The sequence below is a fragment of the Carassius auratus genome, chromosome 1, assembly GCF_003368295.1.
Source record: "Carassius auratus strain Wakin chromosome 1, ASM336829v1, whole genome shotgun sequence".
Classification (NCBI taxonomy): Eukaryota; Metazoa; Chordata; class Actinopteri; order Cypriniformes; family Cyprinidae; genus Carassius; species Carassius auratus.
The window spans coordinates 13,041,314-13,055,617 of record NC_039243.1 but is presented as its reverse complement, the minus strand read 5'-3'; the positions used below and the strand labels follow the sequence as shown (position 1 = coordinate 13,055,617).

General features: G+C 37.0%; 1 protein-coding gene across 5 annotated transcripts in view; it reads right to left on the bottom strand.

Annotated features, from left to right (window-relative positions):
• The window catches only part of LOC113069365 (SH3 and PX domain-containing protein 2A-like), a 78,953-nt gene that overhangs the window by 48,491 nt on the left and 16,158 nt on the right, over window positions 1–14,304 (bottom strand). For all 5 annotated transcript variants that reach the window (XM_026242434.1, XM_026242731.1, XM_026242583.1 and 2 more), the window contains exons 3-4: window positions 1,970–2,045; window positions 287–363 (exon numbers count right to left, since the gene is read on the bottom strand). In XM_026242434.1, coding sequence (XP_026098219.1) covers window positions 287–363; window positions 1,970–2,045 — 153 coding nt within the window. The remainder of the gene's footprint in view (window positions 1–286; window positions 364–1,969; window positions 2,046–14,304) is intronic.

Here is a 14,304-nt window from a genome sequence, read left to right as displayed (position 1 = left end):
AAGGGGCTTAACATTGAACCTTGTGGAACACCTATATCACAACTAGACTATTATAATCAACCTCATGCTAAACACATACAAACATGAGTGTGAGCAACACATACCAATGACAACATGTGACTCATAAACACCATGTTTATCAAAGAAAAATGGCTATAAAGAACCTCTCGCAGTTCAATAGATTTCTAACTAAATTAATACAGCCTACACATATTGAATAAGAAAACAAAACAAAAGCAAAACACAAAAGCTTCAACAAAGAGGAAGGAAGTAAATAGAGACTTACTCTACAATAGTCATCAATAAAGCGTAGTCTCTTCATGGCCACGTCTCTCACATGACTTCGTCGAAATAGGATTTTGCCTGTAAAACACCAATTAGAATGAAATATTTGGTCTTCTTCACAAAATCATTCCATAATAACAGTATGTAACAACATAATGTTATCTATAATAAGATTATCTAGTTTTCCAGAAATAATGACTTGAATCATAGTTTGGAAAGCAGTTAAAATGCATTAAAAATGATACACAAATCTGTTGCATTCAATTACATTGCTTTCCAGAAAGTTGTTCATATTGCTACATGATTGATTTTATGTTTGATAAAATAGGGTCAGTAAAATACTGAAATACTGGCCCAATTGGGGAAAAAATTCATCTTTATTGCTGAGCCCTGCTCAGTGCTGTAATGAAAATGCAGTGCATTTAAAAAAAAACCCATAAGAAAATGTTTAGAAACATGATACACAGAACAGCTACTGAAGAGAGACGCCATGTGTTGTTCTTCAGATCTAGAACATCGTAATCAGATTCAGATGTTTGGAGGAGAAAAGATCACCACGTAGCACCAAGCTCCAGCTGTCATGCTCTCCTGTCTCAAGCTGTTTACGCTCAAGGAAAGACTGAGAGATACTAAGCATCGTGCAAAATGAACAAAATCCTTGTGATCAAAACCTTCATAAATCAGCCGTAGATTCACCTTGACTTGTTCAGACCTTTTACTATCATTATTGTATGTGCTCCTAAGACTGAAAAAAAAATGTTGGTGTAGAAAACATTTTACTCAGAAATTGCTAGTAAATTTGACAAAGAATTAGAAACAAATGACAGGTAACACTTTGAGTCTTTTTGTCTGGTAAATTAAAATGCAACATATAAAGTGTAACTGCAGCTTAAATGAAAATGGGTGCAAATACTGAATATCACAAACATTTGTTTACAGAAGTTTATAGAGGCCTGATTGTACTTTGCATTTAACAAACCATGACATGGGGTCATCTATGTTAATAAAAAGAGTGCGGCATTTAATAACAACAAAAATAATAATAATACCAAATACATTACAGTATATTATATTTGTATAGATAGAAATCTGATCTGTCCTGGTGAAGTCAGACTGGAATTAAATGGATAGATTTAATGGTTTGACACTTGACACCCTATTATTCCCTTACAAGTGCTCTGAATGGATTTATAATCCACTTAATATTCTAGTAATCTAAACATTTACATTGCATTCCAGTAAATAATCTAATGGAGTAAGAAATAGTCTGAGCTAATGTGTTCGTATTGAGGGATGTGCGAATAAACAGAGAGAATCAGAGGGACTGCTAGAAAACAAAGAACGAGAGAGACACTAAATGTCCAGGGAATAGAGCAGCTGCGTCAGCAAGCTGGGAAAACGTGTCTCAATCGCTCTGTGTCTCTGTGCTGCTCCTTTCATTTTCTTCTTATTGATGGCTTTTTGTTTTAAGGGAACGGTGCTGCTCATCTCAATGACACATGTGCCTGCTTCCTGCATGTGTGTAAGTCAAGAACGGAAGCACAGCCCCGTCCCAGCATAACCCTGACTTATTGTGGACAGATCTGCTGACACCATGTACTTCGCAGTTCTGTGTTTGTGTTTGTGTGTGTGTGTGTGAGTGTGTGCAGAGGAGAGGAAGGGGAAGACAAACTCCTAAAATCACCTGGAAGAAATGGGATAATCCTTTTTTTGGGATCTTTCTGCCCTCCCTCGATTGGGAACTTGTCAAGAATCTGCATCTGTGGGAAGACGCAAGAAACACAACTTAAATGAAAAACTAGACAGCAGTAACCCTCAGTATTAATACTGTAACAATACACATCGTTTAATATATGATCATGCAAATGAATCGCTGAATCAGAGTTCAGAAACAATTCACTGACAATTTAGAGTCATACATTAAAATGAATTCAACTTATTAAAAAAGTGCTTTGATTTGGGGTAACAGCGAAAACTCACAACTCAAAATGCAAATAGGCTCCAACGTCATATTTAGCTTTCTTTGCTTCTATGTCTAATGAAAAATATCAGGCTCGTGATTCCTGGAGACTCAATCATTTTGTTCCCTTTATTTTCCATAATTCTCCACATTTGTCTCTTTTGGGCATTTGTACAAACAGCTGCAGATTATTTCTAAGTATCCCACAAAAACAAATGTAAATCTCAGTTCTAAGAATTCAAAACGACTGCTGGAAAGCCTCAACAGAAGATGGGAGATTCTTCATGAGCTGCTATGCAAATGTGACCCTATAAGAGCTCTGACGGGAAACTCCCAGTGGGCTTTGCTCATTAGTAAGAAACATTTACAAGAAATGAGAGATTGAGTAAAAGTTTAGAAGCAGCTGCTGTGGGAACCAAATAAAGAAGAGAATAATGAAGGGGTTAAAGAAACTCTAAATATAAATGAGTAGTAATAAGGGCATTTGATAAAATTGGATATCAAATGCATTTTAACATAAATCCCTAAAATCTGTTTCCTGCCGCTAGAAATTTTAGATGCATATTATTTAGAAGCAAAAACAATTTTTAAACTTCATTTATAATCTTTTGATTTAGTATTTCTAAACATAGTCTTTTATGGAGAAAAAAAAATGTTTTGGGCCAACAAGATTTGTCAAAGATTTAGTAACGTTCAAAAGAAAATGATCACAAAGACTGCCTTTATTTTTAGAATTTTAATCAATCAATAATTTATTCTTGTTATTTGAAAGCTAATTTTTAGCATCATTATTCCACAGTGTCCAGTGTCACATGATCCTTCAGAAATCATTCTAATATGCTGATTTGATGCTCAAGAAACATTTATTATTATTATCAATATTTTAAAAGGTTGAGCTGCTGAATATTTTTTGTGGAAACAAGGATTCTTTTTCAGGATTCTTTGATAAATAGAAAATTAATAAGAAAAGAATTTATTTTTAATGTGTCCTTGCTAAATAAGTAGAAATGTTAGTATTAATACTTTATTAAAAAATAAATAATAATTGACCCCAAACTTTTAAACATACAGTCAGGTTGTTAATTTAACAATCCAGTCAACTCAAAAACAAATGCTGCAGGAAACGTTGTTATAATCTTTGGAAATCGAATGTTTAGATTTATAATTTTTAGAGTCTTTAGATTATTTACAGTTACAATCTTTAACTCTACCAAACTGGAAATAAAAAATATGTGAAAACTTGAAAACTGAGAGACGTTTAGAGTTTGAGGCTCTCTTTCTGTCTCTGGCTCTTCTCTCCCACGAGGCCTGTCAGAATGTCTTTTCTCCTGGTGCAATAAGGTCAGACTGAAGCGAGGACAAACCAGATGTGCAGCGTCTCTCACTGTTTCTGCTGGTCCTGGTGAAATATCTTCCCCAAAACCCTCTTGGTCATGTTTTAGCATGAATCCATGGCACACAGGGAAAGGAGTATTTGAAATCTGAGCCATTCTATAATTGAGGACAGACAGAGATCACACACACACACACACACACACACATCTAACCCCTGTGTTTATATATGAAGGGTCAATGCAAGCAGTCGCTGGAGCACACTGATAGGGTCGTGAGGATCTGGGTCACATGGCACGAAGAACTGGATGATAAAATCAGATCACATCTTACAGATGTCTAACCTTGTGCACTTTCATTTCCCCAAGATCCTGAACTTATTCCGTTGATAACATCACATTTTTTGTGCTTTTTGCAGATAACATGAGTCGTCCACAGAGCAGCTTCAGACACGTATGTTTACTTCACAAGGTCGCCTGCCCATTCAGCTCTGCTAGATAATGGTAAACAAGCTTGGCTTCCTGTCCTTCCATGATGCATGGCATACAGTGTGGAGGAAAAAGAGAAGGAATTAGAGGAGGTGGAGGGATGCCGGAAGAATTGTCGCTGGGATGGAGCAATGACTGCTAAGTATTTACGGTCATAAGGAAGATTGGCAGCACTGGATGATTAGGCTCCTCCCGAACCTGCGTTGGGAACTTGAAATCTTTTTTAAGGCGTTCGGTAGATGTAAAAGATAGACTACCTCACAAAAGTTTGGAATCATACCTTTTTTATTTACTTTTTTGAAGCGACTAAAGCGGTGCTTAATATTTTTTGTGGAAACTGTGATAGCATTCAAAAGATTGAGGTAAATTTTTAATCTTTTTGATTTCAATTTCTTATTCATTTCGATTTCAAATAAATGTTTTTGAACTTAAAAAAAAAATTTAAATTAAAATTAATTATAATAATATTTCACTTTTTTACAGTTTTAACTGTTATGTTTATAAAATAAATGCATATGCAAATTAATAAATGCTGGAGAAGATAAGAGACTTTACATTTAAATTAAGAATTTCCTAGAAAATCTATTTTAGAACATCTACAATTCTGACTGACCCCAAACATTTTAACGGTATTGTAGAATATTTACAATGTCTGTCAGGTGTTTGTACACAAATGTGAATATTAAAAATGTTGTTTTAATGTGATACACTTCTTGACCCTGTTGATAGCTATTGAACATCCTGTCTGAGAGCAAATTCAATTTGATGCATATTTATAGCATATACATAAGCCTAACGATCCGTGTTTAACAAAGTACAATAAAGAAAGAAAATCACTCAAATGTAGAACTTTAGATGTTTTGGAGGAGGAGATGTTCACTGACTAAAATGCACAGAAAAAAAAAACAGTGTAAAGAAAATCAAGATACAGATATAAAGAATGAAAATGAATGTAAAAGGAAACACATAATTGGGAATGGAAAAGGAAAATGAGATCAAGTATAGAGCAAGTATAAATAAAATGACAGTGAGCAGGAGAAGAAGATGATCAAGAGGCTGTGAGTGAAGGGGAAACAATGAGCAAGGAAAAGCTGCTGTATTTCCCAACCACTGAGACACCTGGAAGACTTCCTGAGGCTCCATAGCAACAGGGGGCGGGGAGAGAGGAGACTGGATGACAGGGTGTGTGGAACGGAAAAACACACACACACATACATCTATACCAACAACTCTTCAGACACAGGGTTAGCATTCAGTCTTCTGCAGGGTCATATCAGCTCTTATGTGTCTCTATCACTTAGAAGTTAGTTTTCAGTGAGAACTGGTCCCTAAACTAAAGTGTAATTATTATTATTATTAATGATTATTATTATGTCTTGCTTTTATTTTGGGGTTAAATACGAATTAAAAACATTTCTAGAGAGAGAGAGAGAGAGAGAATTGATATGCTAAAAAAAGTAACATCAGCGTGTCTCCATCAAATCTGGCTCCGTGAGGTCTTCTGTTCGAGATGAGAGTGACTGTAACTCCAGCAAAGCCAGAGATAAGTGTGTGGCCACATAAACCTCCTGATGAGCCCTTTCAAGGAGCTGCACCAGGGGGCCCTCCGGGTGAAACACAGCCAAAGAGTCTGAAGACACTGTAGGAGAGTGAGCTCTGTCACGCAGCTCCATCAGAGGGCTTATTCAAGTCAAAACTTCAATGCATATTTCATGAAACTTAAACAGGGACTGCAGCTATGGAGCTACACTCGGGGAACGGCTCTGAACTATTATGCACTACTATAGTCTACACCTTTGTAATATTTCTCCCTTAAGTCTTAAGTTTTTTAAGGCTTCTTGTACCAAATGTGGCAAGGAAAATCTCTTCCCCGTTCTGTCTTGCTCCTTTTACACATGTCCACATGTCCCATGACCCAAATGGACAGCAGTGGTCATGTGACCCCTTGCTAAAGATTAGGGTTACATGATGTCATAAACAACCAATTACAGTAGAGTTGCCGTTTGTACAAATTTCGATTAGCTTCAAAGGAAAAGTGTTTTCAAGGAGAACTGTGAAGTATTAGAAATGAGTCAAACATTCTCCGAAAGTGAGTTTCAGCAGGGTGACAGGTTTCAAAAAACTCACACACGGCATAATCCACCTGGAACCACACAGAGCATGTTCAGAACATCCTTTCAATAGGCTGCTTTTGCACAGAGAAATTACAAAAATAAATTGTCACATTCTGCAAAGAAAATGTAAGTGGTGCAGAAGTCACAACTATGATGCAAGGGCATTGCTATGCAGTAGCTAGGGGATTGCGTGGTTTATAGAGCGCTGCTAAATAAATAAATACTAACAGCTAGAAGATGATGATTAAATTATTAATTATATCAATCAAACTGTATTGCAATTATTATTAATTTATAATTGAGCAACACTAAAATGTTTAAACAGCACACTATAATAGTACTATCACTATTGCTACTACTACTACTATTATTATTATTATTAATAATAATAATAATAAATTCCAAAGGCAATAACAAAAATAAAATAATTATTTGGATGTATTATTTATTCATTTCTGGCTGGCTGCTATATATTTTTAATTAATATCCTGGTTCATGGATTGTTATATATATATATATATATAGAGAGAGAGAGAGAGAGAGAGAGAGAGAGCTCGGATACGTCCTTCAGAGTAAGTCTGTGATTCTGCACTTATATTTATAAAATAGGCAAATCTGATTGGTTGGAGAGGTATAAGTAAAATTTGTTTATTACTTAGGGTCAGGGTTTTGTTCGAATCTCTAACCTCAAATATATAAGCAATATTAATGCCTTAGCAAGCACCACTAATAATCTAAAGGTTCCCTGTTTGGATCCATTTGAAATAAACCCTCTGGCTTTGGTGTTCCAGTCGGCTTTTAGAAACTGCTTTCAAGCTGATCTAAGATCAGCTCTTTTACTTCCAAAACACTGGGGTGCCTGTCTTAAATCAAGGTAAAGGCGACTGGTAGCCAAAGGTTGAGAGTAGTTACACTGATCCAAGAACGCAATAAATCTCCTGATTACAGCATTATGGGCAGCTTTATTGATTCCATTTGAATAAACAATGTGAAAGATTGAGTAAAGCCAGGAAAAAGCTGAGTAAGAGAGAGAGCTGTTTTCCTTGAATTATTCTGTTGACCGGAGCTCTGATTGACAGGACACACATGGATACAATTGCATATAATCACGAAAGCACCTCCACTACACACATGAACACACACACATTTGTGGAACCTATAGGGAGTGTGACTGCACACACACACACACATGTTACTAATGGACAGTGTGAATCGAGTCCGGACATGCATTAGTGAGCACAATATCAGGTTTCAGGAGACATATGTGCACTTGGATTGACAGCACACTTACACACTCTATATATACTGATCAGGGCTCTCTCTGGTGGGCTGCGAATCAGAGGCTTGTTCTGTGATGCTGAATGAGCAGCAGCCAAACACTGAGTCATCAAAGCGTACTGACTGCCACACGACCACAGCAAGTGAAATTTGCAACAGACCCTGTGAAATCAACATTTTTCGGCTTTCAGTCTATTTGCGTTTCATTTGAGGTAAATTATATGCTATTGCTCTATAGAGGACTAAACCTGCAGAAATTAAAAATAAATAAATTAATATATAGATAAATAAATAAATGTAATAAAACGAAAGTAAATAAATAAATGATGTGATAAAAACAAACTTAGTTCATTTGTAATAAAATTTTATCATGAATTCATATTTTAACTTTTTTCCTTTATGTAGTTTCTGTATTTATTTTACATTTATTTGTATTCTTTTTTAAGACTTTTATTTACTTATACTTTCATTATTTATTTATTTATATTTAAATGTATTTATTCGTGCATTTTTTTTAATATGTATTTATATATTCCCATGTGTATTTATTTCCAGATTGATACCGTGTGCTAGAGGTCTTCACAGTGCACCCGAGACCCGTCGACCCCGGACCCGACCCGACCCGGGACCCGTACGGGTTCGGGTCTATATTTTAAATCATCATCCGGGTCCGGGTCGGGTCCGAATCTATTACCTCGGGTCCCGGGTCTGTTTAACATTGTGTGTAATACCCGTGCGATCGCCGATCGGAGTCATCTGACTCGGAGAACACCCGGCCGTGATCAAAGACTGCTTGTGTTTTTTGTAACTTGCAACTTGTAAAATTAGGAAAAGAAAAGAGTGAGCCAAAAAAAGTAATCTCTCTCTCTCTCTCTCTCTCTCTCTCTCTCTCTCTCTCTCGCTGGCACACTCAGAGTTAATATACAAGTGCAAGCACGGTATTAATGCTTGCAGACTTGACACACTCATATTTAATATATTTCAAATCAGCAACAAAATCTGAGGTGAACTGTCACATGAATGTTTTCTATTACGCTCAAATTGCGTTAAAGCATTTTAGGTTGATACAGCTAGCACGCATGTGCAGTCTCGAGTGTATTTCATGTTTCTATGGCAACCAGTGAGGGACACTTGGACTGCCAAACCGCGTTTTACATTTTCTCCCATTTTTATAATATTATAAATGAACCGTTTAATCTTAAAGTTTTAGTGGTTCAGATTCAGACTCGATGCAGAGCAGAGAGCACAGACAGAGATCAGATGATAGTAAATAAATAATGTCAGCGGCCATGGCATTGCACGAGTGATCGTTATTATAGTTCAAAAGGCAAACAGTGTAAGTTATTATGCGAATTAACTCGAGTCAGAATGTACATGTGCACAGTAGCATTTGTCATCCATCACCGTTACATCGAGTGGACTTTTGAAGCTGAAATAATGAGTGGATTCAGCTTGGACTTGGAATAACGAGAGGAATAACATGAATAACTTTCTTGTCGGAGGATTGTAATGCATCACAGGCAGTCAGGTACAAGGAAGAGAGACTACGGCTCTTTAAATTAGGTAAGACAAAAAGCTGTATTCTTCGCAACAGGTTTATTGACTTGTAATAGCAATTTAAGGTGGAATATGTGAACGTCGGGTCCAGTCGGGTCTGTGTCTTCCCGGCGGGTTCGGGTCCAGATTTCAAATAATATACGGGTCCGGGTCGGGTCCGGGTGGACATTTCTCGGATCTACACGGGTCCGGGTCCAGCTTTTGAAATATTAGACGGGTCCGGGTCGGTTCGGTGTAGTACATTACGGGTCTCTGTCGGGTTCGGGCACGAATTTTTGGACCCGTGAAGACCTCTACCGTGTGCAACATGGACATGAGGGAGGCGGTCCTTGCGGATCGCTGGTGAATCATTGGTTGAGAGCTCACACAGAAGCATCAGATTAAACTAATAATAGAGATTGGAGTGTTCGAGTGTGGTGTGCCAGATAAACTGAAGAGATCCAATATATTTTCACAGATTCCTATGATTATTTCTCATTATTTTATATCGACTGAATTCAGTTACTTATCCTCATAGTTACATCATTAAGCCTGGAGCCATCAACATCGTCGATGAGTTTGTAGGTTGATGAAAGTCGGTGGAGGTTTCTATGGCTTGTCTTCTTTTTGTAATCACAGAGAAAAAATTCACAAAATCATTGTGAGCATAAGTTTATCATAAAACCAGTTGCACTAAATGTCTCTATAGTCTACTCAGGTTCACAATGCTTTTTGGAAAGCCACTGACATAAATTTGGAATGGCGCTAGACACTGAATATTCGCAAGTTTAGGGAGCATCTCTAAGGTTACATGCGACATTGGTATATGCGTTCGATTTTTTATATTTATAAAATAAACTCAAATCATATGTAAACATAACTAAATATACCTGACCTAAAGAACACTTTACAGTTGGTTTTGTGACTGTAAGCTATTCTCTTAAAATGCTATTGCAATAAGAAACATGCATACTAATGTATTTAACTTTAGAGATGGTCCCTGAATTTGCAAATACCGAGTTGTCTAACATCAAGCCAACTTTATGCCAGTGGGTCGCGTTTCCTTAGCCTTAGGTATAACTGGTTTATGATAAACTTATGCTCACAATGTTATTGGGAGTGAAGATTTTCTCTGTGATTATGAACACACGCCGTAGAAACCTCCACCGAGTGTGTCTGGGCGTCATCAACTTACACCACTGACGATGTTGATGGTTCCGGGCTTAAAGATGTAACTATGAGGATAAGTAACTGAATTCAGTCGCTATTAAATAATTCTGCATAATAAATATGAATCTGTGAAAATATATTGGATCTCTCATTTCTGCAGGTTTGGTCCTCCATAGTGCGCTCTATGCAGTGACAAAATTCACTTTTAGCAGACAGACGCATTTAAAATTTACAGTCATTCTGTGACATGAAATCAGAATAAAAATATTGATGACCCATCCTAGGCTACACACATTACCATTTAATTGTTAAAGTCTGTAAGATTTTTTTTTACGTTTTTGAAAGTCTCTTACTCTCCCAAAGACTGCATATATAAGATACATTACATTTTTGCTAAATTGTAAAAATCATATTAAAATCATATACTTTATACGATTCCTCAGAAAATATTCTAAAATGCTGATTTGGTGCATTCATGATTATTACAAATGTTAAATGACATAGTGACATAGATGACATAGTCACATTGCTTTTTGTAATTGTGATTTTATATCTTGAAGATGTGACTTTATATCTCCAAATTATTGGTGTATATTTTCCAATGTGTCTATATATTAAACAATTATGACTTTATCTTCCCCAATTGTTCCTTCATAACTCACAGCGTGACTTGTCTTATTTTATTTTAAATGTAATATCAAAATTGCATTTTTACACAATTGCAAGCTGAAGTGGAGCTGCAAAGAAGTGACAGATTTTCCAATTTTCTGTTTGTCACCAGAGGTAGATGATTCAACCTATGGGTCTATTTTCAAAAAATTAATCACACACGGACACACACATTTCCAAACATGTCACATATTCCTCACCAGTCTTGTTACATTTGGCAGCTGAATTATACACACACACACACACACACATATTCTACTAAGATCTGAGACTAAAGAGAAGCAGGAGAGTATTTTGGCATTGGCACACACATGAGTAACTGTGGGTGTCCATGCCTACTTTTTCAGCAGCAGGGACAGAGAGCTTTGGCAGTCTCGTCTGCCCACACCCAGATTTAGCCCCTGTTCTCCTCGCTCTCTCCATATGAGGAGCCAGAACTGGCTTGAACCACACTGACCTCAGATCAGTAATACAGCACAGGCCCTGGTACAGTTGTGAAGACACAATCAGGGCATGCTGTACTCTTATTTGGTACAGTGACAGCACTGCAGGTGGCTGATACTCACTTGTGTAGTGTCACTGACCTGACATGCATAAGGACCTTTATTGCATTGGTTGAATATGGTGTGTCTTCTGTAAAGAAACAGGAGATTTGCAAAGTGTGGTTGCACATTCTTTTGTCACAAAAGAGAGAGAGAAAGAGAGAGAGACTTCCACACACCCTTTTATGGACACTTGTGTCCACCTCTAACAATAACAAACAAATAAATAATAAAGTCGCAGTAATTATGAGAGACGATATCTCACAATTGTGACTTAAAAGGGATAGTTCATCCAAAAATGGACAAGTATTCTCCTTTATGAAGCACCAAGGACCACGGGTTCAGCTCAAAATCTTCTTTAATGTTCTACTCAAGAAAAACATTTACATTATGTAAAGGCGGGCGTATACGGTGCGATTTTTGTCGACGTACGAGTTCGCATGCAATTTTTTTCAATCGGGAGGAAATTTCATACGCGTATGCTCGTATGGTCGCTGCTCGTATCATGTGCGAGGAATTATGGCTTACGAGCACTTCCCGACCTCCAGATAATTTTAAACATGTCTAAAAAGTTTGTGAGCTATCGGTTTGAATTCGTGACATGTGCGGTTGAACGAGCCGATTTGTTGATCTAGCTTAAGTTGACCAATCACGAATTAGAGAAACCACAGAAGAAGAAAGACGAAGACGGCAGCGCCACGGCGAATGTGGACTATTAACCAGGAGGATAAACTTGCTGAACTCCGGCAGGATGTTTCTAGCAACGTGTACCATGCTATTTAATTCTCTCTCTCTCTCTCTCTCTCTCTCTCTCTCTCTCTCTCACATGAATATGTAGTTTACGGGGACTCTACATAGACGTAACGGTTTTTCTATACTCTATACCCATACACTACCTCTATGCATCACGGAAAAATGCATGTTTAAAATTTAAATTAAACGCCGTTTAGTATATTTTTAAGCCATTTTGGTTTACGTGGGCACAGGAATTACAATGTTTACATTGTAATACCTATGTCAGATATGTATAAACCATATATAAATGGACATTAAAGTAATCGCTCTCGCAGTACTTTAATGTCATACAATGATCCTTCTGTGCAGCGGTGCTTCAAGTCAAATGCGTCTATCAACTTTGTGCGATTGCTTCTGGAATTCGCAGGTCGTTAAATTGTGTCATATATCATCTCGTCCGTACGATTTTCAGATAAACTCACTCGTGATGTGTGTGTGGACATACGATCTTCCGATCATCCGAATTTGCACCGTGTATGCCCGCCTTAACACAATTTGACATTATATCTTACAATATACCTTTAAATCTTGCAGCTGTCACTTGTCAGTGCATATTTATATTTCATAATGTGACTAGTTCGCATTATCACCTAAAATCTCGCAATTGTGACTTTATATCACAATGTTGCAATGACTTAAAATCTCACAGTTCTCATAAATCTATATATTTCACAATGTGACTTCATACGTTGCTATTTGACTTGCTATTTTGATTCTAAATTTCACAATATGACTTTAAATTTCACAATTGCAACCATATAAAGCAGCAGTTAAAGAACCTATTACTTTATTTTGCAACGTGATTTTATATCTTCAGATTTACTGTACATCTTACAGTGTGACTTTACATTTTATATAACAATTATCACCTTACTTCTCCCGATTGTGACTTTCTCTTCCACAGCGTGATCATATTTTAAAGTTTATCTCACAATGACATTTTCACACAATGTATCTTTTCTCTACTCTTCAATGCTTGCCTACTTTTTTAAATATAATTAATAGAATTTAATTCTAAGGGACAGAAAGAGGTTGAAAAACTACCACAAAATTGCAACCGTTTCAGTGCAAGAAATCTTGACTAACAAAAACACTAAAATACTAAAAGTCATCTTCAGTACAATAGCAATAGTAGGAAGTGGACCTTGAAAGAGTCTCAAATAGAAAAAGAAACTCAGTCCATGCTTTGTTGAATGTCTACAACAGCGAGTGAGTGGAGAGAGAGAGAACATGAGTGTATATATCAGTGTGTGCCAAGGGACTTCCCCTGGGAGAGTGGCAGTGCCCAAAGTGTGAGGTTCTTGGTGTGTGTGTGAACTGTATGTGTTTGTGTGTGTGTGTGTCTACAGTAAGCAGGTGCAGAGAAAACCCTAGCAGATCTAGGTCACCTGAGAAAACCAACACTTCACATTCACTGGACATATAAACGCGACCTGCTCTCATTCCTGCCAGTGTCATAATTACATATTCACAGTGACTATATACACACAGAAACATTGCTTCAAAGTCGGACACATTCATTACCATGAACCACTCTAAATAATTTCCATGTTTTGTGCCAACTGGTCTAACTTCAGCACAGGGGATCAAATGGAGCGACGTGGCCATCCCAGCGACAGTGTGTGTGTAAATTGCACAGTCAAAACTCCAGAGGGAAGAGTTCAAACAAACACAGTCCTCCCTTTCAGAAAAACACTTCTACAACTAACTCAGTTTAAAGCTTGCTGCCCGTGCACACCCTTCCTTTGGGGGTTTTGTGTGAGAGTTTGGCTGAATTGTAGACCAAAGAAGGATCTATTTATTTATACTGATTTGTGCCACACAACTTAAATAACATTATCAAGTGACTAAAACCTTCAGTAACTGTGTGGTAGGTATCAAGGAGTCAGACGCGCCAGACACGAAAGCAGAGAGCAATAGAGCAAGCTAGTGTTAGAAGTCTTTACACATACACACACATACAATTGCATAATAAATTAAAAGAAAATAGAATACAAAAAGATTACAAAGGTAGTTAGATTCTTTTTTAAAGAATAGAATTAGAATAGTAAGTGTTAAAGTTAGAGGGTCAAATAAAGTCGTAAGAGATGGGTTTTAAGCCGATTCTTGAAGATGGCTAAGGACTCAATTCTTTG